We start from the raw sequence: 27,903 nt of genomic DNA, 5'->3' as shown, positions 1-27,903 counted from the left end.
CCACCCACAGACGCGACACACTAACTGGTTAACTTGTCAGACTCTACTACGGTGACTACACCCACCAATCCACAAAATACTTAATTCCGTTTCCAGTTGTATGTACCAGCTACTCTCACATTACACTATAGTAATATAAAATAAAATAATTATATACATATATATATATATATATATATATATATATATATATATATATATATATATATATATATATATATATATATATATATATATATATATATATATATATATATATATATATATATTATAAGCCACTGCAATAGTAATTGCCAAAGTAACCACATATCACTGATTCAAGCGCCAAATTCAAACTGCTTCTGGCGGCGCTTATCTTCTCTATTGTATACCTTAATGTGAATTCACAAAAAAAAAAAAAAAAGCTTGTGTAACTTGAAGCCTCTCATTAAAAGTGTTTCTTCCTGTATACATGTTTATCAAATGTTTACCCCTCTTGGACAAAATCAGGTGAACTCTCATTAAAATACCTATACAAGCTTCAATGTCAAACCATCACAGGCTGACAACACCGAAAGCACCACTGGCTGGGAGCATCACCTCATCATTTAAACACGTCAACACATTATACCTCTGAGTGCTTTATACGTGATTCTAATTCTATACTAACCATAACTATAAAAGTTTTTTTATCCTCTTCCCCCTGTCAGCCTTCCTATTATCTTCTGTCTTCTTGACACATATACTCACTAATCTAACCTTCACTTGAAATTGCCTACTGTATGTAGCGTGTTGGCGTTGACCACATGACCGCCAAACCTATTCCACTCGTCCACCACTCTGTGAATCTGTTCCTGCCGATCTCTTTCCTAAATCTTAATTTTCTATCTTGTATCCATTACCTGGAGTTTTGTCCTGGTTGTTTCCGATGAGAACGAGTATATCTCCTTTATTCATTCCTTTTACACATACGAATACCACGGGCCCGGTAAGGCCCATATTCTGAAATGTTTTGCTTTCTCACTGCGACTATTTTCAAAGGCCAGAGAAATGACTGCCCGGGTTCCCAAGAGTGTTTTTTCCTGTTTAATCATGTAGAAATCTTGTCAGAATCGTTTATTTATTCATTTATTTATTTTCCCTTTTCCTTCATAATTCGTTGTGTATTATATTTTATTAAGTGTGTGTGTATATATATATATATATATATATATATATATATATATATATATATATATATATATATATATATATATATATATATATATATATATATATATATATATATATATATATAATTTATTTATTTATTCGTCTATTTTTTCTTTCCCTCATAATTTATTCTGTATTATATTTCATTTGGTATTTATTTATTCGTCTCTCTCTCTCTCTCTCTCTCTCTCTCTCTCTCTCTCTCTCTCTCTCTCTCTCTCTCTCTCTCTCTCTTCTTTCTTCTATCTGTTTTCCCTGGCACTTGGTTGTAGTCTCAGGGGGTAAGGGAAGGTTAGGTTAGGTTATTGATTTGTTTATTTTTTAATTTCTATTTTTGAATATGTTTTTTTTTTCAATCACTACTACAACTACTACTACTACTACTAATAATAATAATAATAATAATAATAAAATGATAATAATAAAATAATAATAATAAAATAATAATAATAATAATAATAATAATAATAATAATAATAATAATAATAATAATAATAATAATAATAATAATAATAATAATAATAATTACAACTACTTCTACTAAAGCTACTACTACTACTACTGCTACTACTACTACTGCTACTACTACTGCTACTACTACTGCTACTACTACTAATATTAATACTGTGATTGTTATTAATTTATCTATTCAAGTATTTTTCATTGAATAATGTACAAAGTTAATAATAGTAATAATGATGCTATAGCTACTACTACTACTACTACTACTACTATTGCTATTACTACAACTGCTGCTACTAGTACTAGACTGGGTGTATATAACTGCTACTGCTACCACTACCACCACCACTGCTACTCACCATACTGCTGTGGGGAAGGGTGTGTGTATATAGCTGCTACTACTACCATTACCACCAGCCGGGTGGTTGGAGGGATAGGGGGGAATAGCTGCCTGCCTTGTCTCCTATGAACTGACGGGAGAGAGAAGAGATGGGAAGTGGGGAGGCATGCAGTCAGCTGAATAGCAATTACCAGGAAAATAGCAGTAGAAGATTGCAAGGGATTCAACATTGCAGTCTGTTTGATGAGAGGACTGAGGAGTTGATATGAGAGAGAGAGAGAGAGAGAGAGAGAGAGAGAGAGAGAGAGAGAGAGAGAGAGAGAGAGAGAGAGAGAGAGAGAGAGAGAGAGAGAGAGAGAGAGAGAGAGAGAGAGAGAGAGAGAGAGAGAGAGAGAGAGAGAGAGAGAGGGGGGGGGAGCTGAAGACCAAGGAATGTATAATAAGGAAGTAGTGGTTATGTACATAATCCTTGACGGACCATCCTTCCCAGACCAGTCCACACTCCAAAACTAAACATCCAAGAATGAACAACTCTGTTCAAAAGCAACAAAGTGAACTGTAGGACTGAGACAGGCAAAAAAGGAGCAAGCAGGGATACCTCTGTGAAAGCTACAGGGTTTGTCCTTAACCGGCCTTAAGCTGTGATGGCTGGCCTAACAGGTTCATGGCTGAAAACAATACGGCCTAAAAGTCCCAAACTCATCCTACACCTTCCCTAGCCACACCTGTGTCATTAGCTTTGCTCATCTTGGCTAACAAAGGATTCACTGCAGGATATTTGACATCATACAGCAGCAGGCACTCATAGAAAATGTGGGTCCCGACCACTCTCCCTCCATGTACAAATGATACCCTTCCTGTCACACTTCCAAACTACTGGTCATCTTTTCCTTTAATCTTGATTTCACTGAGAGCTAGTATGCAGAGCTTTCACTCAACAAATGTTCTAACTGCCAGGATCTCACTCTTGCACACATTCGTATTACATCCAGGTACATTCCGCAATCCAAGTCTTAGCGGTCAGGAGTATTAACTACTATTGGAATTAGTTTAACAAAAGATCAGAGGAGAAAGGCTAGACAACATGAAGAGACAAGAGCTTTACATGTACCATAAGAGACAGAAAGACTTTGCAGGGAGAGCTGTGGTGACTGACAGGCTGTGACCTAACAGGCACTGGGTGAGAAAGGTGAGAAAAGATCAGAATATTATTTGAGACTTAACTACCAGCCAAGATGAAACTAACACTCTCAACTGAGTTTCCAAGTCCTAGGGTCTGTCTATGAACATTGCTAACTGTGTACTGATGAGATTCTACAGGAGACATATTATCTGGGATAACCAGGGCCACACTGGACTAAACTTTTTGGACAACTCTCCCACTCTTCAAAAGGATTCCACTTCCACTGGCAAGAAAGGCAGTGGAATATTGCACAGCACCACATAGTCCATGTTGAATTGAGATCGGTCTCTCATGGTGGCACTGTTTACTTCCCCATATCTGTCCAACAGTAAAATACTCTTCTCAGTTCAACCTGGCCTGTGTGGATGACCTCAAATTTTTGGAGGCATTTCATAAGCAGTGGACCAAATCAATGCAGAGCATGGAAAACCTTCAATATGTTGATCAACGAAGAGCTCTTAACCATCTTTCCATCAAGGGGAACTTGCTGGGTCATGACATGATTAATACACACACATTTTCCAAGGGTTCAGTTCTTTGTCCGCTGATGATCTATTCTCTCATACTCTGTCATGCAACTAAGGAAACACCAGTAAAAAATACTACTAGATCTAGCCTGGAGTTAAGGAAAAGGTCTTTTAGCCTTAGTTATGTTACCCTCTAAAACTCCTTACATCCGTTGTGTTTTCCTCTAGAATTTGTCTGCTGTCAAATCTGCTCTTGTCAACTATCTTAGTGAGGCCTTATTTGAACTCTTCTGATATGTACTGCACATATTGTCTCACCTATTTCCCAGCCTAACTTATTTGAATTTGTTTCTGTACTTGAGCTGGATATGATGGCACTTTCTTTGATTATTTTCCTACTTAATTATTTGGGGGCTGGTGGATCAAGCATGTGGCTTCATGGACTCCTTCTCTCTCTCTCTCTCTCTGGGTTAGGGGCTAGGAAGTGCACCAGGTAATCCTAGTGAATGCTTCTCATGACGAGAAATCTGTCTTACCTTCAGATCAATTTCTCAGTGTTATTATGAAGTGTCCAGAGACATGATATATGTATCATCCTTGGTTATACCAAAGGAAGCTAGATTGACACTAAGTTTTCTTAGCCACTCCCAAGCAAGGATGATGTGTTCCTTGCTTCCAGACTTACACACTGAACACACCACCAAGGAAAGTATATCATACTCTCTATTATCTTTGTGCACTATTCAGTAACCAAGAGACATGAAAAGAGAGAGTGTTGGAACTCATGCCTGAGTTGTCAAGGCAGAGTAAAAACCCAGTTTAAAACTTGTTTTCAATGTTGAGTGTTTTCTATTGGTCCCCCCATTTGTAGAAAACTAACAATATGACATTCAAAACCTATCAGGGGATTCAAGATTTCATAAAACTCCAAAACACAATAATCAACTGTTGTCCATGACTGTACATTTCTCTCCCACCTCAGTCATGTTTGTGGTCTGGAATTAAATCTGCTTTATTTTTCTTTGCATCACCCAAGGGTGGTATTGGTGATGTTCTTCTACTCAGTATATGACCTGGTGCTGGGTCCTCCCTCACATGTTACCTGTTTTGTTCATCTCAAACAAGTGGAGTCACTGCTTGTTAGAGGTGTTTTAGTATATTCTAAGTAAGAAGAGTGAATGATGAGTTCACTTCAATAAACATAATTTTGCTTGACCTCATCTCAACTTATTCTGTGAAACCAACATTGGCCTCACAGGATGTTGCTGTCACATCCTGCCTCTGGTGTGCTATTCTTACCAAAAATATAGTAAGGCATACAAATGTAATAAGCAATTATATAATAATAATAATAATAATAATAATAATAATAATAATAATAATAATAATACATTTTCATACAAGAAAATTTAATAAACCAAACATACGGTGTTCCTCGGTAATCTGCAAGGAGTTTGTCTTGCAACAATGATAATCCTTCTCACCAGTGAGCTGTACACAACTATCCATCCCTCTGTCTGCTTCCTTAAAGCTGCACAGCTGAGACACGTCATAGTCTCATTGCAGGAATAAAAAATAAAGAGGGCATCCCCAGTCCCTTTTAGTCACCTTTTGTGATATGCAGATCTGCATGAAGTAGTGGCAGCATTAGTTATTGCACTGACTGAGTAGTGTGCTTCCAGCCTGTCCTCCTAGAGTAATTATTTTTTGTAACTACAAATATATTGGCATGGCTAATAGTATCTTTGTTACCTTTACAGTGTGCATTTCAAGATGATATTTTGTGTACAACTCTGAAATGTGCCTGAGGATATTTTATCATGAGATAACTATGATAGCATGGGAAGAAATGTTTGTAGTGGAAACTTGCAATACTGTATTACGGTACATATTTCTTCTAGTGTACTAAATTATATGTTATAAGCTAGTTATGGCAAATATTTATAATGCATATTATCAAATTATGTCTTACAATTTCCACTTTCTTGTTTTAGCCAGTCATATATTGCAGCTCTGAGACTGGATTTTCTGCTGCTCAAAACAGCTGAATGTGATATGAATTTTGTATAATTCTTTTTACTGATGACACAAGACAAGACATTATCAGTGCTAAACACAAATATGAATATCTGTAGCTGTACATATAATGGCATGTGCGCGCGCACACACACACACACACACACACACACACACACACAAAAAAAAAAAAAAAAAAAAAAAAAAAAAAAAAGATAATATTCATGTTGTGAGTTTGTTTGTATGACAGTTTACTGTCCACTACCAGGATTGGCAAACATATTCCTTCCTATGCCATTATAGTTATGAAGAAATATCCTTAGACAAATTTCAGAGTTACACACAAAAATATCATTGAAATGCACACACTGATAAGATTACTGATAACTGCAGTTCTTCCTTCTGTGAGATTTTTTTTGTTGAAGTGGACCACAAGACACACAGAAGCTGCTATACTGTCCCTTTGGATGCCTGTCCCAGCACACTGACAACTTTGGTGTCTTCATTTCCTAGTCCTCCTAATCCTTGACAGAGGTAAGCAAGCACTGAAACAAACACCCTTGTAAAATTATTTTATGTAAAATTTGTCAATAATAAAAATGTTCACATCCTCCAAGTTATATCCTAAAATACTGCCAGAAAGTCACGGTCGACCCGCTGCTTCTGAGTGTGACCTTACAAAAAAAAATAAATAAAACAACAAAATGTGAGGAAAACACAAAACTTACATATCATACAAACTTTACAATGATACAAACAAAGGGAGATACAAACCTGCCTGCTGGGGACCAAGGCAACACCCACAGGCTTGTAACATACAGTAGAAAAATCACTTTGTCAACATATAAGCGGCTGCATCCAGGAATATTGCATGAGGTGGATGTGACGGTGGCTCGAGATAGGAGACGGAGAGACGGAGAGAGACGGAGAGAGACGGAGAGAGAGAGAGAGAGAGAGAGAGAGAGAGAGAGAGAGAGAGAGAGAGAGAGAGAGAGAGAGAGAGAGAGAGAGAGAGAGAGAGAGAGAGAGAGAGAGAGAGAGAGAGAGAGAGAGAGAGAGAGAGAGGGCTTAACAATTTGTACAATGCTGTGCCTCGATGGACACGCTGATGATGAGCAGTGCAGTGAGGGGCAAGCACAGCACCTCCTGACGCAGCACCAGCCAGGCCGCTGCTGCTGCCACTTGTCTCGCCAGCACCACGACCAACACATCACAGCATTTCCCACACCTACACATTTACATATAATATATATATATGTATATATATATATATATATATATATATATATATATATATATATATATATATATATATATATATATATATATATATATATATATATATATATATGTATGTATATATAAAATGTCAGGACTTGATTGTCAGTTTGGAAAGTTAATCATTATCATAACAACAAGCGTAACCCAGTTTGTTTTGTTTCAGCGCTGTCTTTTAGCTGCACCATCATGCAGCATAGGGCCACAGGGCACCACTTTGGGGGAGGGGAGTACCGCAGCCACTGGGGAGGGGGGGGACCACAATGACCACTGTGATACGTCAATAATAGTCCAGACTTGAGCGGGCGGGGCCAAGCCTGGCCCAGTGAGGCCCGGCTGCCCCGGCACTGCACTGACCATGACCCTTGAAGCAGTCAACAACCACTGGAGGAGAGACAGTGAACAGAGCAAGAATAACTTACACTACAAAGCACCCCATTAACAGTATCCAAACTACAAACTGACATGTTGCCCTGAAGAGTGAGAACTGAGTGGACTGTGCGGGGCGGGGGGGCGACCCCACCACTGGACGGGCACACGGGTGGGCGGGGCGGGGCCGCCTCTGCTGCCCCGCCGCCACCACCACCACACTTGAGCAGGATCACCACCACCGCCACAGGGGAGGGGAGGAGTTGCATAGTGGTGAGTGTGCTGGGCGGCAGCTGTTAGCACCAGGTCACCTGTGAGGTAGTTTACCCGTGCCTCACTTGGGATTGAACGGGAAGCTCTGGCCAGGCATGGGCCCAGGGCCAGGCATGCCCGGCCCCCCCGGCCCCGTCACCACGGGCCCTCCAGGGCCGCCCATGGCTCCAGACATGGCCATGTTGGGCCCTCCACGAGTGTTGGTGGCATACAGCTGCTGCTGGAAGCTGTGGAACTGGGCAGCATAGGTGGGGTCAGCAGTGGTGGGTCCCATGAAGGGTGAATTCTTGAAGCTGCCGGATTGGCCCATAGAGGGAGGCAGGGGCTGGGCAGTGTCTGGCGTTGCCCCCATGGGCCCTCCCATGTTCATGTTGACGGGAGAGGTCTTGGAGCTGTACATGGGGCCTGAACCTCCCATCATTTGGTTGGGGCCATTAGGGTTGGGGCCAGGACCCCCAGACATGGGTCCCCCACTCATGTTAGGCCCTGGGCCCCCCATGGGATACATGTCACTACCCATGCCCCCCATCATCCCCCCTGGACTGGGGCCACGCATCATGGGAGCCCCGCCTCTGGGTCCCATCATCTGGCCCCCCGGTCCCATTCCTGCACCACTCATCATGCTGGGGTTTATTCCCATTGGTCCATTAGGGCCCATCATGGGTCCACTGGGCCCACCCATGGGTCCATTGGGACCCATCATAGGCCCACTATGTCCACTCATTCCACCTGGCCCTCCCATATGTCCACCCATTGGACCATTAGGACCCATGCCCATGGGGCCATTAGGGCCTGGCATAGGTCCTCCTGGTCCTGACATAAAGGGTCCATTGGGTCCACTCATGTTACTCATATTCACCATAGGACCATTTGGCCCAGACATTGTACACATAGGTCCACCGGGGCCGCCCATTGGTCCACCTGGGCCACCCATCGGTCCACCTGGGCCATTCATAGGTCCAGACATATGGCCTGTCATGGGCCCACATGGGCCACTCATGGCCATTGTTGACATTGGCACACTGGGGCCACACATTGAGTTTGGGGTGCTGCTGCTGGGAAACATGGCTGTGTTGGCTCCTTTGCTGTCCACGTTGGGGTTGCTGAACCTGGGCAGGAAGTCAAGGCTGGGTGGGCCGCGTGGGCCGTTACCGTTGTTCTGTGGCCGTGCCGGCAGGTACTGGATGGTGTTGGGGGCACTGGGCTTCACCTGCACGTTGGCCCCAGAATACGGCCCCGCTGTGGTGCAGTTAGGGGCTGGGGGCCTCACCATGCTGTTGGGGACGGTCATGCGAGGGTTGGGGCCCCCCATCATGGCCATGCTGCTGGGAGAGGTGCCCCTTGGTCCCCCACCACTACACACAGGAGAGGAGATGGCACTGTGGGACTGCATCATGCCAGGGCTTGAAGAAACTGGTGGCATGCCCATCATACCTCCAGGACCCCCACCCTCCATCATGGCACCTCCTGGACCCCCTGGCATGCCTGGTCCAGCCCCCATGTTAGGACCCCCAGTCATGCCTGGACCTCCAGCCATGTTGGGGCCTCCACTCATCCCTGGACCTGTCATGTTAGGTCCACCGGGCATCCCTGGTCCACAAGGCATGTTGGGGCCACCTGGCATTCCCGGTCCACCTGGCATCCCTGGTCCACCTGGCATCCCAGGTCCACAAGGAAGACCTGGTCCACCTGGCAGTCCTGGTCCACCTGGCAGTCCTGGTCCACCTGGATGGCCAGGACCACCAGGCATACCTGGTCCACTAGGAAGGCCAGGGCCACCAGGCATTCCAGGCCCACCAGGAAGTCCAGGGCCACCGGGGAGGCCTGGGCCACCAGGCATACCCGGTGCATTGCCCATGTTAGGCCCTGATGGTCCAGATGGCCCACTGGCCCCCATGGAAGGGCCAGTAGGGGTGGGCATGGTGGGTGTTGGGGCTGAGGACACAGGGGGCGAGGAGCCAGAAGTCCCAGAGGTCAGCTGCTGACTCATCTGGGCCATGGAGGATATAGGGTCAAACACCTTGCCTGGACCAGATGCTGGCAGGCCCCCTGGAGTGCTGGAGTTGGGGTTGAGGGGAAGGTTGGCTGCTGTGGGGTTGTGGAAGTCTCCACCCATGTCCATGGTCCCCATCTTGCCTGGAGACATGGAAAACCCACTGCCCATCTTCCCCATCATCTGGTTATTGTTGGTATTTCCAGCTGGGGCTATCGTGGGGCCAGGGAAGCGAGTGCCCATTGGGGCCATGTCTGCTGTTGGGGTGCTGCTACAGCTGGCCTGAAGGGGAGAGGCCCCAGGGAAGCGAGGCACATCAGGTCCACTTGGAGTGGTGGGGCCACTGCACATGCTAGGGGTCTTGGGGGATGGCACTGGAAACCTGCCATCCATGGAAGGGGTTTTGGGTCCCCCCTGGCTGGTGGCAGTGTTGGTGGTGGTGGTTGGAGTGGTGGTGGTGCTGCTGTTGGCAGTGGTGCTCGGGGTGGTGGTGGTGCTGTTACTACTATTATTGCTGCTGCTGTTGGTGGGTGTGGTGGTGGTGGAGGGTTGCACAGGACCCTGCGGTGAGGGACCTGTGTACCGCTGCTGCTGTTGTGTCCCTTTGCTCTCTGAAGGACCCTGTGGAGTGTGGGGGGCTGAAGGTACAGCCATTCCCGGCGAGGGCACAGGGAAGCGATCAGGAGTATTAGGACCAGTAAACCTTGGCTGGGGCTCTGAGGAAGGAGTGAGGGGAGTGGTGGGACCACCCAAGGGTGTTCCTGGCCCAGAAAGGCGACTCCCATCACCTACACTTGTATCTCCCATCCTGCAAAACAACAAAATGTGGTGAGTTTTGCAACAGTGATCCGAGAAAATTCTGCATTACAGAAGCAACCTAGAAATCTTAATTTACATAAATAGACATTACAGACTAAGTACAAGTTAATTTAATTACAAGGTTCTTAAACGGGCAAAATGGCATCTCATAAAAAATTAGCATTCACACACTGTGCTGGAATAATTAAATGCTGACCTCTTTCATCAGAGTACAGGTTTTGCCGTGCCAACTTTTCAAAACAAAACAAAATGCACGATTAAAATTATGGTTTATCATGGCATTTGTAATGAGAGATTTTCTGTGTTCAATGAGAAAATGAGAATTATTGTTCACAACAAATGTGTTAGTCAAAGGAGGATACTAGTTTAATGCTACTATGATGTTTTGTCTTAGGATGAAATGTGCCCAGGATGTGACAAGGATTTCTAAGTTGTCTAGCTACCTATGAGGCCTGTTATGAGCTTGGATATAAGTAGCTGTGGTGCAAGATAAAAGCTGGTGTGGAAACTGATAGCCTAACCAACTATCATGAATCAGTTGTTGCTCATATAAACACATCACTAATATATGTATGTCATCTATGCTTGCTGTGATCATTATCATTTCAATATGATTTCCATCTGTTTTCCTGAGATAGCTGGCTGTTGCCCTGCAGAACTTTCTCGCGTACATTACGTTGTATGTGTGATGGGTACTCATTGAGTAAATGATTGATTATAGCAAAACCTGCCATCCAACAGAATCCAGCATATAGCATAGCAAAAGCCCTGTAATCACTCTTTCTACTTGTCTCCCTCAGCCAGGCTATAAAATCCCAAAAGTTGCCCAAGAAGACACAATCAAGCTTACGGAGACATGATGTCAGAGTCCCGCAAGCTGGTGTTGGGTTGCTTTTGTATCGTGAGCTCTTGCCCTTCAAAAGTGCTGAGGTATTGGATCTGCTGAGGAGAAGGAACAGGCATCAGGTTGGGTTCCTTCCCTCCTGCTGCTCCTCCCTGCTGCATCTGTTGCTGTTGCTGTTGTTGTTGTTGTTGTTGCTGTTGTTGTTGCTGTTGTTGTTGTTGCTGTTGCTGCTGCTGCTGCTGTTGCTGTTGCTGTTGTTGTTGCTGCTGCTGTTGCTGCTGCTGCTGCTGCTGTTGTTGTTGCTGCTGCTGTTGTTGCTGTTGTTGTTGCTGCTGCTGATTTGCTTGCTGATGTTTTTGTTGGGCCAAAGTCTGTAGTTGTCTCCCAAAGGATGTTTCACCTGTAAGAAAGATGTTTTGTTTTCTAATTTATTCCTCTCAAAATTCAAAAAAAGATAATTTACTTATTTAAAGAATATCAAAATATTACTTCCACTTTTATGAGGGATTAAATAATGGAAAGAAAATCTTGATTCCAGATGGTACAACGAAATACTTGATAGCTGAGTAATTATGTTATATTCTTAGAAATCAAAAAAAGAGGCAAGGTAATGGATACATTCTACCTATTCACTGTTGCACCTAAGTGATGACTAAGTCATAAGATATCCAATGAATAATAGCAAAAGTACTGACTACACCTGCACCATTCACCTAAAACATCTACAATAATGTATGTTCTCAACTGTAGGAAAGGTGATTACCTGCACGGCATGGCCCGGCTGGCAGGGCGGGGAGTGGTGACGCACCTGACTGTGGTGTGTGTGGTTGCTGGTCCTTGGTGTGCTGCAGGGAGGGGCTGGTAATGGGAGGCCCACTCACTGGGGTTGGGGGGTTGCTGGGGTGCAGGGGTCTTGGGGAGTCTGCAGGGCCAATCATTCGCATCCCCGGCCCTCCCCCAGGCCCGCCCCCTGGCATGCGAGGTGAGGTCATGGCACACATGGAGGGTGACCCAGGTGAAGGCAGTGGACCGTTGCCCACTGGCCGAGGACCGTGGTAGGGAGGGGGTGGCCCCTGCATGCGTGCCCCAGGGCCCATGGGCCTCATGCCACCGGGGCCCATGTTTCCACCCATTGCTCCTGGCATCATGTGGCCTCCAACCATGTGGCCACCCATTCCCATCGGTCCATTGGGTCCCATAGGACCACCAGGACCCATTGGCCCACCAGGACCCATAGGTCCACCTGGACCCATTGGCCCACCAGGACCCATTGGACCTGGGCCCATTGGTCCACCAGGCCCCATAGGTCCTCCCGGTCCCATAGGACCACCAGGACCCATTGGACCTCCAGGCACCATAGGACCTCCAGGACCCATGGGACCCATAGGACCCATGGGTCCCATTGAACCATCAGGACACCCTGGTCCACCTTTCTTTCTTTTACTCTCAAAAAACTCAGCCTGCAGGCGCTGCCACTCAGCCTGTGCTGCCATGGAGGAGGCAGGATTGTGTCCCCCCATCATCATAGACTGGGGTCCTCCTGGACCCATCCTCATTCCAGGACCCATTGGGCCACCCATCATGTTCGCCTGTGAGGTCATCATCATATTATTGGCCATGTGTCCTTGGCCCATCATCACCCCACTCTGGGACACCATGTTGTTCGGACCCCCAGGACCCATCATGTTGGGGGACATTCCCATGCCTGGGCCTGGGGCCATGCCAGGACCCATTCCAGGCCCTGGACCCATGGAGGTATTGGGGATACCAGGGCTTGGCCCCATTCCAGGACTGGGTCCCATGCCAGGGGAAGGCCCCATGCCAGGACTTGGTCCCATGCCAGGTGAGGGACCCATGCCAGTAACAGGAGAAGGCCCCATGCAGGTGACTGGTGTTGACTGGGAGCAGGTTGAGGCTGCCTGGGAGGTCTGTGAAACTGAGGGAGCCTGACTCTGGGAGCAGGGCATCCCTGTGGAGGTTGGGGGGCCTCCTGTACAGGAAGGCTGGGAGGTGGGTCCCCCCTCGGGTTGGCTTGGGGAGTGTAGTTCTGGCAGCAGCAGCGCCTGCATGTGACGTATCCTTGCCATCTGTTCTTCCCGGTGTTGCCGCTGCTCAGGTGTCAGGTGGTCATCTGGAACCTTGACCCCTGAGGGAGCACCTGTGGGAACACCTGCATTAACTCAGTCAACAATTCATCTATCATGGTCTTTGATGCAGCAACTTTAAAACCTTTAAAGTATCCAAATAATATATCTAATGATGAAAGATTAGTTATATTAGCATATAACAAGGTATGCATCATTATGGTCTGGCGTAGCAACTTACCAGGAACTCTCTGAGCATTGGGTCCCACCATGGACATCACCATCTGGCCCCCAGCACCAGGAGGCATACCTGGCCCAGGGCCACCAGGACCCATCATCCCAGGTCCCCTTGGCCCCATCATGCCAGGGCCACCATTGTGTCCTGGTCCCATCATGCCACCAGGACCACCAGGGCCCATCATGCAAGGGCTGCCCATGTCTCCTCCTGGACCCATTGTGCTGGGGACTCCATCACCTCCCTGTACAGACAAACACATGGAAGTGATAACTTAACAATAATGATGTACTCAGTATTTCCGTTGAAATACTTCCAAGAGCCCAAATGAAGTGGCAATTTACATATTGCATTCCTTCAGTACAATTCACACTGCAGTGTATGAAATGGCTGCAGTGAGGACACAGCAACTCACCATAGGTCCCATATCACCCCCTGGTCCCATGTGCCCACAGGGGCCCATGGGACCTGGTCCCATTGGTCCATTTGCCATCATGGGGCCATTTGGAACCATGGGTCCTTTCATGTGGCCCCCTTTGTTGCCTTTCATGGCAAATGTGTTGAGCCAATGTGGTGGGTTGTGTCGCACAAACTGTGTGGTCTTGAGTGGATGCTTCTGTGGAAAGTTAAGACACACTGGCTCACACACTGCTCTTCCTCCACCATGCATTCTACACCTTCATACAAAAAAAATCAGATGATTAAAAAACATTCAGCATGTGAGGACGGCCTGGGACAAGGAAGCTGTGCATACTCACCTCGAGAAGCTTCTTGGTGCCGGGCTGAGCACAGTGAAAGGCTATAATGGTGTTGAAGGAGCCCTGCAGCACTGCCTCAGCAGCCTTGTTGGCCAGATGTGTGGTGAACACAAAGATCTGACTCTGTTGCTGCATGTACTGTGCATCACTGGTGGACACCCCGGCCCCGGCCCCGGCTCCACCCTTGACCCCGAGTGCCCCCATCCCTCCCCCGAGCCCTCCATCCGTGCCATCTGTCAACAAATATGGGCATTAGTATGGCTAATATCAAAGTTTGGAAAACACATGCATTTTTTTTTTTACCACTTTCCATTCTAAGAAGTTAATCTCATAATCACAAAAAATCATGGAGAAGAAGACTCAGTTGGAGGGAAAAGATCCTCCATAATACCAAGCTTCACACTAAATTCCTTGACTACACAGGTACAGAACCACATGTGTCTGGCTGCTTTCATCATATCCTCATTAAGTAACAAGATTTTTGAACATCAAGAGGTTTAACAACAGAAATATAAGTACTAACACTTGAAATTAGTTGGATGAGGAGACTGTATGCAAGGAGCATATAAAAGTTTAATTTGGATAAAACTGATCAAGACACAAGGCAACACCAACTTGACTCAAATTTTGTGTACATCTGGACAAACAACTAAGTTAATAAATGGTACAAAACCACAACTGTGTATGTGGATGAAAAATGTGATACCTAGCCTTTATTGTCCTCTGCCACACCAGCTGGCAGACATGAATGTGATGAAATGATGGAATGAGTACAGAATGTGTTAGTGCAGAAACATTTATCTATTTACTTAGTTCATCTTTCTGTTGGCAGAAAGTGAGTCAAGCTTATGCTGCCAGCCATGCTTCCTCAACAAAGCCACAAGACAGAAGGTGATGTACCTGTAATTTTAAATGAGTCATCCAAGCCAAGGACCAGCCTGGGCCTTGACTGCATGTGCTATACCATCTCCTCCTCCTCTTTAATATTATATGAATGATTCCATAGAGGAATGTGTGAAGCACCACAAAATATGGAAGGTCCATATTTTGTACATAACATGTACTATACAACCAATATCCCTCTTAAAAAACTTTACATGCATAAAAACTATTATCAATTCAAATTAAACACAGCCAATATCACTCTGAAAGTATTATAGTCAGGAAACAGCAATACCATCAATAATTTCATATCCCAGGACTCAATTACTGATGGTCCATAGTCATCCATAATCATAAGAAATATAATTGAAGTTTAAATATTTCAAAGACAAAAAATCTCAAGTATTTACACCCTTCACAGCCCAGACTCCAGACTGTGGGTGCACTCAACAGCTAGCAGCACTTCATAACCTTTACAGTCTGAGGTCTTTCTGGCAACTATCAATTTAAGATGTGGCCACAACCTTAATGTCACCTGCTACTTCTCAAACCTCTCCCCATCAAGCTGCTTACACAGGTTCCCGCTTCACCTTCACACTGCTGCACCACACCCACTCACTCATCAACCACACCCTAGGTCTTCATTTCTTCTTCCATCAGCTTCCCTTCATGGTCATTATTCATATTCCCAGTCTGCATCTATGAAACCATTACCAACCTTCATTCTTGGTATGATGTGCATATTATGTGATACATGGATACACTTCTTAGAATTACATAATATTGGAAACACAAAACTGTTACTGGGATATTTAATTATTGGTATCTTAAAATACTTCCATTTAATTTTGGCATCTGTATCTTCAATCAATCTTAAGTTATAATGATGACAGTTATATTGTAGTTGTATCTATTTACATTATTTATTTATTTATTTTTAAATGGTGATTGGAAAGCTAACTTACAGTGAAGTGCTGTTGATAGTGAAAAATGTTTGGCTCCTGCCTTCACCCCACACAACCCACAGCCTTGGCCTTGTCCCCAGCCCCAGCCCTAGTCTTGTCCCCAGCCTCAGCCCTGGCCTTGTCCCCAGCCCTGGCCTTATACCCAACCCCAACCCTGGCCTTGTCCCTAGCCCCAGCCTTGGCCTTGTCCCCAGTCCCAGCCCCAGGCCTGGCCTTATACCAAACCCCAGCTTTGGCCTTGTCCCCAGCTCCAACCCTGGCCTTGTCCCCAGTCCCAGCCCCCAGGCCTGGCCTTATACCAAACCCCAGCTTTGGCCTTGTCCCCAGCTCCAACCCTGGCCTTGTCCCTAGCCCCAGCCCTGGCCTTGTCCCCAGTCCCAGCCCCAGGCCTGGCCTTATACTGAACCCCAGCTTTGGCCTTGTCCCCAGCTCCAGCCCTGGCCTTATACCCAACTCCAGGTCTGGCCTTGGACTCAGCTCCCATCCTGGCCTTGTCCTCAGTCCCAGCCCCAGCCCTGGCCTTGTCCCCAGCCCCAGCCCCAGCCCTGGCCTGATTCCCTGTCCACAGCCCCAGCCCCCAACCCTCACCACTGTGACCCCAGCACCCCTGGCCTGGGGATCACCAGTGGGAGGAGTGGCGTGGCTGCCGGCTTACCTGCGGTGTGGAGGTGTGACAGTGAGGTGCCGTCGAGGGTGGGCACTCCCCCACACACCGCCCCCACCTTGGCACCCTCCGCCTCGCACAGCACCCCACAACCTGCACACACACACATATACAGGTCAGTGCTGAGACTTTACCTAAGCAACAGCACAAACAATTTCAAAGCAGGTGAGCATCAAGTGTTGTCCCATGGGGTTGTCAACACCTCAGCAAAGGAGCAGACAGCACCCCTGACCCACAGTACTGAGTCAGTGCCCATGCCTCATCCACACAGATGTTCAAGCTGGCAAACGTTTCCATTAAACTTACCCAAACACTTTGATAAAAATAATTTCCAACAAATTCTTGGATAAAACCTGAGCTTGTAAAATTTATTTATTAAAGTCTCACCTTTTCCACATGAACAAGAAACATTCACACAAAGAACAAACAAACAATTTTAAACAAACTTTATCCTTAACCAGCACCTCACAAACTTGTCGTGGCAGTTGGAACTAAATTTTAGATGAGCAATGCAAAATTCTGTAGTCTGAATGATTGAAGAAGCTTGTTTGGTCTTGCTAAAGGTCAGGAGATGAATAAATGGTGTGTAGAGAGAAGACTATTGTGACATTAGATACCAAGGCTGCCGGGATATGCTTGGTGACCTTAAAGAGATGCCTCAGATATCTCCAAAATAGGGTTACATAATTTCTGTAAAAGGTCATTACTTGTGTGGTTAAAAATTGCTTTAAGACTCACCTTCATTGGTGTGTGGTGGGGTTGTAGTGGTTGTGGTGGTGGAGGTAGTGGTGGTGGTGGTTGTGGTGATGGTGGTGGTGGTGGTAGTGATGGATGAAGTGCTAGGCTTGGTATCCCCCTCTGGCCCTCCATTGGCTATCTCTGTTTTAACCTGGATGGGGAGAACAAACAAGGCATGAGAATAGAGATGTGATGGATTCAACACTTCTCATTTTATTCTTCTCAAAAAAGTTTGTTTAATACTTTACTACCAAATGTAACACCTTGTACACTACACAAATATTTTTCAGTCTGAATTAGTGAGAAATGTGTTACTTTGCTACAGGAACATGTACTCCCAACAAATGAACACTAAACAATGACTAATTCTTCTCATATTGATATATTCAGCTTATATTTTATCTATGTAATTACTTAGTACTTTATGTCCTTATTAATTTGTTGAGCTAATATTCTTCCAATGTACTTTATAAATTTCTAAATCAAATGGAGCACTTCTGTCCTGAGTTACCTATACTTTCCAGTACTTGATCTACTTCAAATTTCCTTGCTTAAATCAAGCCACATACTGGTGGAATGTTTTCTGGTCATAAATTAAAAATATATGATAGTGATTTTTGCCACAGCCCTCGAAGATACTGCTTGGTGAGTTGTTTTGTCAGCTGGTGCCTCTGCCTCTCTCTCTCCACTTCCCCACCTAACAGGATCCCCTCGTGGATCATTTAAATAATTTGTAGCAAGTTGCGACGGGTGAGTGGGTCTGGGTGTGTCCCCCATTAAAGGTTACAGATCGAGTAACAAAAGCCTGAAGGTTCATCACGTCACTCAGCCCACCACACTGACAAATCCTCCTTCACTCACCTTTGCAGTGGCTGCCCCTTTGTTGTTGTTGTTGGCGCTGGTGTTGTTGTTATTGTTGGCGGGGCAGGATGGGGCTGTCTTGGGGCTGGGATCATCCCCATTGAGGCAGGGTGTGGTGGTGCTGGCAGCGGCTGTGGTGGTGGTGGCATCAGGGTCTGGCTTCACCTCTGTGGAAGGAACAAACATGTACATCAACAGTTCACACTCAGTGGTGAAGAGTTGGGCACACTAACACATCAGCACCTAACACTCAATGGTGAAGAGTTAAGAATTACACTTACTATGGATAAGCAAGCACCTGAGATTCATGAATACTTTAGACTCAATGGTGAAGACTTGCACACATATATCAATGCCTTAGATTCAATGATGGAAAGTTACAATAACACATCAATGATTAAGAGTTATTAACATTAACATGCAGTTGTACTTGTGTTGTTTACATGTCTTGTGTTTGTAATGGCCAGATGGTGAAGGTCAACCAAACTCCACTTGGATCATGTTGATACAAACAATTACAAGTGGCAACAAACAACAACAGATCTTTAGCTCCTTTCAAGGCTGTCTCATTACAATGCTCCACACTAAGTACTGCCGTAAGGGACAGACCAGCACAGTGCATGATGTGTTTGTCAAGTGTTCTGTCAGGGATTCAATTTTTGGCTACTCCTCTCAGGTCTGAACCATCAAGATAAAAATCTCAGCATTAATAAACCATAAAACATAATCATCCTCTCCAAGTTTCATAAATATCTGGCTATTTGGTCTTTAACTTATATAAAAAAAAATAAATAAATAAATAAAATAAATAAATAAAATAAAATAAAATAAATAAATTAATTAAAAATAATAATGATAATAATTACCATAATTATCACCATTACTATTATCGATCTAATGAAAGCAAACCACTCCAAGGCTACAATTGCACTGCTGGGACTGTCTGAGGTTCCCATCCAGCACCACACAACCACATGGACCTCCACTACACCAGTACAGTAAATCTTCCGCCTCTTAGTGCCGTGTGAAGCGAGTGGTGTCTGACTTCAGGAGCATGAATAATGTGACGGGACATTTGGCTCATTACTGCCGTCAATTATTTATAATGACTTGTCCCCAATCTTGAACGTTTGGCCTGTTTTGGGATCTGTTTCCCTGTGGTGCTGGTGGTGGTAGTGGTGGTGAAGAAAAGCATGAAGAACTGGCAGATGATGATGATAAAGAAGAAGAGCAACAACAACAACAACAACAAAATAGCTATGATTCTATTGGTGGTGGTGGTGGTGTTTTTTTTTTTTTTTTTGGTGATGGTGGTGGTGGTGGTGGTGGTGGTGGTGGTGGTGATGATGATGATGATGATGATGATGATAATGATGGAAGTAATGACAATGATGAGAACTAAATTACACACACAAGACGTGACTGCTGAACAGTGAGTGTGTGTGTGTGTGTGTGTGTGTGTGTGTGTGTGTGTGTGTGTGTGTGTGTGTGTGTGTGTGTGTGTGTGTGTGTGTGTGTGTGTGTGTGTGTGTGTGTGTGTGTGTGTACAAAAGACAGGATGCACAACAATAATAGTTATCTTGGTGCACACCAGTGTCAGATGGAGGGAAACAGGCTTCAGTAAGTCATCAGGCTTTGTGAGAGAGAAGTTCATGCATCATCTGAATGTAATCTAGAGGATCTAAACATCCAGCACAATTGTCGCCACAAGTTAAGTAGCTGGGTTAGCCACACTCACTTCCACTATGTTCAGTAACTTTCCTTCATAATCTTAGGTGGTCTGATCTTATAATATATTATCAATTTTCAGGTTTTGTAAGGAGAGTGTCAGCTCATCTGAGGGATATAAGTGAGGGGAAGTGCTGAACAAAGGAAGAGAGTATAGTGTGATCAGTTACTCATCAAAATTATATTATCTATTTCTTCCTTGCATTTGATATCAGTAAACTCATCTCTTGATAAGCTAACATTTGCTCATAGAGTATTTGTACTTAATCTAAGAATGTTGGTAACATTCATTCATACAGTGTTTGTATGTAATCAAGAAACCGGAGTCTTTCATACAATGCCTTTCATGTATCTGATGTCGATTCACTTCCACAGTAAAGCAGGTGGCCATAACATACCATGCTAACTGAGTAGAAGAAGGGAAAAGAGAAGGTTATACAAATATTAAAGAAAATATCTGAATGACAATACCAACCATTATCATGTCTGCAAATTTATCTCATAGTAAAAGTCAAAGGAATACACCACATTAATTCAGAGGATAGAACAGGCAGAAGGAATAAAAAGGTTAGAAAGATGCTTAAAAATAAATCTAAATGCCAATACAGTTTATTATCACAAAGTTTAGCTTGCTCTTTTGTGGAATGCAAATTACTGTGGAAGTAACATTAATTCACGGACAAAGAAGATGCATAACTAAACAAGCAAAGGCTAGAAAAATTATTAAAAATCATCTAAATGCCAATACAGTCCACCATCACAGAAGCCAACTTGATCCTCTTCTGTGGAATGCAAATCATCAGGTTTCTTATCTGTCTCTGTGCCTGGACACACTAAGCAAAAACACGTGAGGTATTGCAGGTGGGTAAGGCAAGGAATCTGATGAACCTGGCAGGTGGGTGAGAGAGAGTAAAGGCAAGTGTTGTGAGGAAGGAGGGAGAGGTAACCAATGTGTGATGAGGAAGGAGGGAGATGGATAAGTGAGTGTGGTGAGGCTGCTGAAGGGAGAGAGATGTATGTAGTGAGGAGGAAGGAAAATAGACATGAGTGGTGAGAAAAAGGGTGTTGGGGTTACTTAGGATTCCATAGCTTTCATTGTTCCTCTTGCCCTATTTATTATGTCTATTGTAATAAAAATAATAATAATAATATCCAACTTATTAAATATACACTTGCCTAAAAAAAAATAATGCACTTAAATAAATAAAACGGATGGAAAGGCATTACCCGAAGCAAGTACTGCCCTGACTGGGCTATTAAAGGTCACACTACACTGTGCAAGACACCACAATGCTGCTGTGGTTTGTATGATGTTATATGAATGCTGGTTATATAATAAACCAAAAAACTACATATGATGTGTGTATGTGTGTGTGTATTGCCTAGTTGTAATTTACAGGGCCTGAGTTACGCTCTTGTGGTCCCATCTTCATATCTACACTTGTACGGTTTTTCCTAAAGTTATGCACATTTGTTGCTGATACTACATTTTCATTGAGCTTGTTCCAAACTTCTATATTTCTCTGTGGGAAACTGTATTTCTTTATGTTACTCAAGCATCTTCCTTTTCTTAGTTTTTTGCTGTGTCCTCATGTGTAACCGGTATTTCCTACTTCTCTTAGTGGCAGTTTCTCATAATCTATTTCTTCCACTCTATTCTACAATTTGTAAATTATTATTAAGTCTCCCCTTTCTCTTATTTGTTCCAATGTGTGTGTCCAAACCAAGAGATCAAATGTGTGCATGTGTGTCCAGACTAAGAAATCAATGTGTGTGTGTGTGTGTGTGTGTGTGTGTGTGTGTGTGTGTGTGTGTGTGTGTGTGTGTGTGTGTGTGTGTGTGTGTGTGTGTGTCCAGACGAAGAGATCAAGTTTTATGGCACCATTGAAGGGAAATGCAAGTATCCTTCACTCTAATGGCAGCTGACTTCACACTTAACATTTCTAAAAACAAATAAATAAATAAATAAATAAATAAGTAAATAAAAAATACATAAAAACAAATAATTTAGTAGCGACATCAATACCAGTAAGCAGAATCTGATTATTTGACTATTACTGAGGCTAAAACTCAGAGAATGCACATCATAATAACAGCATTTTAAATTTGTAAAGATCTGAAATGCTGTAACAATGTAAGCAAATAAAGTCTTATTGTTTGGGGATTACTGCTCCTCATACAATTTAGAGTCATTAATTACATGGAGAGAGAACTGGATGAATGAGGATCACAATAAAGGCATTTAAATATAATATAATAAAAAAATAAGGCATCACTGTAAGTAAACAAAGTCCTATTATATGAAGAGTATTGTACCTAATATTCTTCCTACTCAATTCATTGCATACACAACAAAAAGAGACAATACAGATAATCAATACTGCATTTAAGATTTATAAAGAGTAAACAGAATGTAATGTATCACTGATTTATTGTAAAGTGTGTGGATTGCAGAACTTAATGGCTTCCTTGATCAATAACTTGTATGAAGAGAGAAGAGAACTTGAGGCATACAGCTCCTACTAATGGTGAGTAAAATGTGTGTGTGTGTGTATTCATCCCTTCATGAGGCTGTGTGTGTCCACCTTTGGCAGCTTGGGTTGGATCAGCACTGCCCTGTGTCTCCTCACCTTTAGCACCTTAAAAATGCACCACACAATTTCATATTCTCAAACAAGGGCCGGTGGTGGTGGACAGCATACAGCGGCCACACCTCTGCTTGCTGACAACTGTGTGGTGGTGGCAGTGCAAATTTTTTTTTTTGTTTGGGTGGTAATGGATTTATTTTTAAGGCCTTGTTGCTCTTGGTGTTATAGGGAGCATGATATCTCTGCAGTCAGCCCTTTGTATCAGTGTGTTATCCATCAGAGGAGGAATTTAATGGATATGTAAGGTTAGAATTAAACAGCAAACAACACCCCTAAGAGTTAATCACATAATAACACTACCATGCCACTCAACACTTTCAAATGTCACGCTAATTAACTTATCCAGTGCGGCCTTCTCCCTTGTTCAACGCATCCACAGAATCCCTAACCGAGCGTAAAAGCCAAATCCTGTTGCCAGACTTAAAGATTTCCAGCAGCTCCAGGGTAAAAAAGGTGAGCGGTGTGCCTGTACATGGGTCTGTCTCATGCATGGTGGGTTAGTCATGAACCAACACGGCCGCCAACACAAGGGTTCAGGGCCGGGAAGGAAAACTCTTTGGTTTTAATGCTTGGTGGGATTATGTTAGTTAATTCCAGGCTTTTGTTAGTAAGCCAGGTGAGGAAAAAAATACTTGTGAATAATAGATAATATGTAATAGTAACTACTACTACTATTACTAATGATAACAACAACAAGAATGGTAGCAATGATAATACAAAGTCAGCCTGGTACTGTGTGTAAGTAGATTATTGATATATAGATGGATAATGATGATGATGATACCAACAGTAATGATGATGATGATACCAACAGTAATGATGATAACTGTGATGCTGACTAGTTCTCAACACCAAGCTTTTCCTTGTATATGCAAGATAGCATTCAAGAAAGAAATATGGGAAAAAATAATAAATAAATAAATAAATGAGAAGTAAATAAACAAATTCAATCCAGAAACAAAGAGGCATTCCTTGTTAACAAGTACAAACACAGATCTTGAGGAGGCATTCCCAGCCCTCTGCCCTCCTCCCTCTGAATTCCCCTTAACAACAGGTGAAGGAGACAACCAACTGTATGTTTTTAATCACTGTGCCTTGGTAAAAAAAAAAAAATAAATAAATAAATAAAAAATGAATAAATAAATAAATAACATGATGATGATGATGATGACTGATCTATCAATTTATCTATATACCTGGCTGGCAATCCCCATATTTGTGGTGGTTCAGATAAAGTAACACACACACACACACACACACACACACACACACACACACACACACACACACACACATTTTCAGTTTGTTAACTGCCTAAAGAATAAACCGTTTATTATTATTATTATTATTATTATTATTATTATTATCATTATACATCATTCACACTTTTAGCCCCATTACCAACAACAACAACAACAACAACAACAACAACAATAATAATAATAATAATAATAATAATAATAATAATAATAATAATAATAATAATAATATAATAGTAATAAATAAAAAAACAACCCAAAACAAGCACCTGATCCAGTTTTAAGAATTTCCTTCAAAACATTCCTCTTCAGTATTACAAAAATGCAGTATGTATGTATGTATGTATGTATGTAAGTGCCAGTATGTATCTGCCCCATGCACATACATCCAACAGAGGCCCCACCATACTTCTGAAGGACCTCTAGATGGTCGCAGTGATGGTGGTGGTGGTTTAAGACACACCAGGCCAGCATTCCCAGCACATGCGCTGCACCACCATTAGCAATGATGGATTATGGGCAAGCTTTACAGAAGTCAACTGCCATGCACACACACACACACACAATAAGAGTAGGCATTTTTGACATTGAAATTCAGTGTCTTCCTTTAGTTAGTACAATTCATCATCATCATCATCATCATTATCTTGCACTTCTTCCTCTTCGTTTTTCTCATTTTCATTACTATTATACTACACTTTTACTTTTATTCATTATCATCATCTTTCTACTCCTCCTTCTCCTCAGCATCATCCACCATCCTACACTTCTTTATCTCATCTTCATTATTATCATACTACTCTTCTTCCTGATTCTACCTTTATTCATCATCATCATCATCATCATCATTCTGCTCATCTTCCTTCTCCTCCTCATCATCATCTACTATCTTACGCATCTTTCTTTTCATTATCATTATTATACTACTATTCTTCTTCCTTCTACTTTTATTTATCATCATCATCATCATCCTACTCATCCTCTTTTCTCCTCCTTATCATCATACAATCTTCTGTCTCTACAATTCCACAACAAGACAAAGATGGTTTCCTCAACCTTTTCCACCCAAGCTAAACTTCTCATCTCCTTCCATCATCCTGCCTTCTTTCACCATCTTTACACTGCCACTCCCTTGCTTTCACCATCCTCATAGTCAATTTGGTTTATGATGTGTTTTTCTCACATCCATCTTTTCATTAGTTTATCTTTAGATATTTATTTATTTTTATTTTTTTGATAATCATATTCTCAACACTGGTCTTTTTCATAATGTATTAACTACACTTCATACTATGCTAAATTAATGCAAATATTCTGCTAAACACCAGAATATGCAATGAATGGTGGGATTTATAGAGTGGTGTAGTGGCTGCAGTACACAACTTCTCAGCACTCAGCACACACATTCTTACTCTGAGTTCTTTAATACACATCCATTCCTTGCACTATATTGAATTACTGTAGTATTTACTTTGACTAAATAATGAGATACACAATGATAGGCAGGATCTGTAGCAGCTTAGTGGCTGACATGCAGTACAGAATATTGAGTAGTGTACCACAACACACACACACACACACACCACCAGAGCAATGTGTCATAAGATGCATGTATACTCTAACACCTTCCCCTGTCATCAACATCCACCTATCCATGCATGAGTCATTGTCCCTAGAGTGGAGTGTTACATGGGGCTCAAAGAGGGAAAAATGTAATTGATAAAAGGTGCCAAGAGGGGAAGAGGTAAGTCTATCCCAAAAAATTACTTGAGTTTGCAAGGTGAGGAGAGCAAATATACAGCAGTGGCATGAGGCTGTTGAAAGAAGAGGAAGGAAAGTCTACATAAATGATATGGGACTGCCAGGAAGTTGAGGTGAGGAGGGAAAGATGCACAGAAGTGAGAAGAGGATGATAGAAAGTGAAGGAGTAAGAAAAATGTGCAGCAGTGAATGAAATGTGGTGTTGAAATGACATGAAAAATAAAGGGAGATGAAAGAAATGAAATCTATGACTGTGACACGACGCTGCCTGGAGGGAAAGATGAGGGAAAACTTTACATCATGAGGTAACCAGAAGAAAATGGAGAGAATGAAAGTCTGCAATCTAGTAGAAGCAACAATTATAAGGGAAAAAAAAAAAAAAAATTATCACTAAAATTCATGTTAGTGAGGTGCAAGAGGCTGCTAGTGCATCAACTCCCCATTCACATCTTTGGCCAGTAATGGTAGGAAAAATCAGTGTTAAAATGTACATCATAGTTGTATTACACTTGTTGCATGATGCAGTGTAGTACAAATGAAGGTCATGAGTCACTGCCATGGGAAAAAAGGACTGAACAGCAAAATGACAAGGCAAACAGAACTGATGACAAACCAGAGATCTGAAAGGATGAGAACAGAACACGATGATTCATTAACAGGTGGAGTAAGGAACAATGGGCTATGATAAACTGGGCAACTGAATGGAAAAAAAAAGAAATGGAAGAGGAAAAAGAAATTCAATGACAGAAGACAAATGAAGGTAATGGAACACAGAGAAAATGGCACAACTTAGCAAACTAAAATAAATACATAATTGAATAAGTAAACAAATAACTAAATAATAAATAACAAGAAATATATAGTAAAAAAATAACTACTGGATGAACATAAATGAACAAGGAGAGACAGAATGGCATGATAAACAGAGAGAACTGGGCAAAGTGGAACTAGAAAAAAAAGTTAAATAATACTAAACATGTGAATTCGACAAAAAGATAAACAGACAAACCAAGAAAACAATAAATAATAAATAAACAATGAATCAAGTAAACTGGATCCAGAAAAAAAAATACAAATAAAAGCTGGAATGGAAGATAATAAGCATAAATAAACACTGAGGAAAGAGACAAGCAGAATAACAGACCAACATACATACAGACAGATGGATGGACTGACCTGTGACCACCTCCTGCTTGATGGTGGGGGTGGAGGTGAGGTTGGGGGCGTGGGTGTGGTTCGCCTTGCTCCTCCTGCCCCCTCCTCCTCCACCTGACTTGACTCCTCCTCCACCTCCTCCTCCGCCTCCTCCACCTCCTCCAGCCTCCTCCTTAACCCCCCCTCCGCCCCCGCTTCCCTGCTTCACCGTGCCACGCATACCCCCCCCTGTGGAAAAAGAAGGGAAGGTTAGGGTACAGGGCCACGGGACACTAGTGTTTGGTGTCTTATATCTATCAGTTCATCAAAACATGACACTTCTAGACACTTAGGATATATTAGGACATTTCTGAAAGCAACAAAGGGCCAAAGGAACACTTCTGGACATTTAATTAAAGGACAAAGGGACTTTTTTTTTAATATTTTCAAGAGGACAAAGCAATATTTTTGCTATATTTTTAAGAGGACAAAAGGACATTTTCAGACATTTCAAGAAAAGAATATATATATATATATATATATATATATATATATATATATATATATATATATATATATATATATATATATATATATATATATATATATATATATATATATATATATATATATATATATATATATATATATATATATATATATATATATATATATATATAGTATTTTCAAGAGAAAGGAACATTTTTTAGAAATTACTATTAAGATAAAGGGACACTTCCTAAATTAGACATGATAATTAAGTATATAAAAAGGTTCTCGTCATCTTTCCATATTCAGACACACCCCAGAGGAAACAACTGTTATGAATTGCTGATACTACGCTGCATTCATGTAAGAGCTAATGAATTCATCCTAAGGTTTATCTCATTGACCAAATACATTTAATCCTGTTCTTCTTCTTCTCCAGGTGAATTCCAGAACAACAAGAAC

At 42.7% G+C, this 27,903-nt stretch overlaps 1 protein-coding gene across 8 annotated transcripts in view; it reads right to left on the bottom strand.

The window, feature by feature from the left end:
* Positions 1-6,218: 6,218 nt before the first annotated feature.
* Positions 6,219-27,903, bottom strand: part of LOC135110326 (collagen alpha-1(III) chain-like) — a 99,738-nt gene continuing 78,053 nt past the window's right edge. For 3 of the 8 annotated variants that reach the window (XM_064022552.1, XM_064022551.1, XM_064022550.1), the window contains 10 exons: positions 26,995-27,201; positions 18,423-18,589; positions 17,562-17,712; positions 16,815-16,916; positions 14,313-14,545; positions 13,970-14,170; positions 13,561-13,798; positions 11,999-13,405; positions 11,242-11,635; positions 6,219-10,380 (listed from right to left, as the gene is read on the bottom strand). In XM_064022552.1, the coding sequence (XP_063878622.1) occupies positions 7,641-10,380; positions 11,242-11,635; positions 11,999-13,405; positions 13,561-13,798; positions 13,970-14,170; positions 14,313-14,545; positions 16,815-16,916; positions 17,562-17,712; positions 18,423-18,589; positions 26,995-27,193 (5,832 nt within the window). In that variant the 5' untranslated portion in view covers positions 27,194-27,201 and the 3' untranslated portion in view covers positions 6,219-7,640. The remainder of the gene's footprint in view (positions 10,381-11,241; positions 11,636-11,998; positions 13,406-13,560; positions 13,799-13,969; positions 14,171-14,312; positions 14,546-16,814; positions 16,917-17,561; positions 17,713-18,422; positions 18,590-26,994; positions 27,202-27,903) is intronic. The other 5 variants (XM_064022554.1, XM_064022557.1, XM_064022556.1 and 2 more) reach the window with 5 other exon arrangements.

The sequence above is a fragment of the Scylla paramamosain genome, chromosome 20 (genome assembly GCF_035594125.1).
Source record: "Scylla paramamosain isolate STU-SP2022 chromosome 20, ASM3559412v1, whole genome shotgun sequence".
NCBI classification, from domain to species: domain Eukaryota; kingdom Metazoa; phylum Arthropoda; class Malacostraca; order Decapoda; family Portunidae; genus Scylla; species Scylla paramamosain.
The sequence above is the reverse complement of the archived record's forward strand: the minus strand, read 5'-3'. Positions and strand labels throughout refer to the sequence as shown.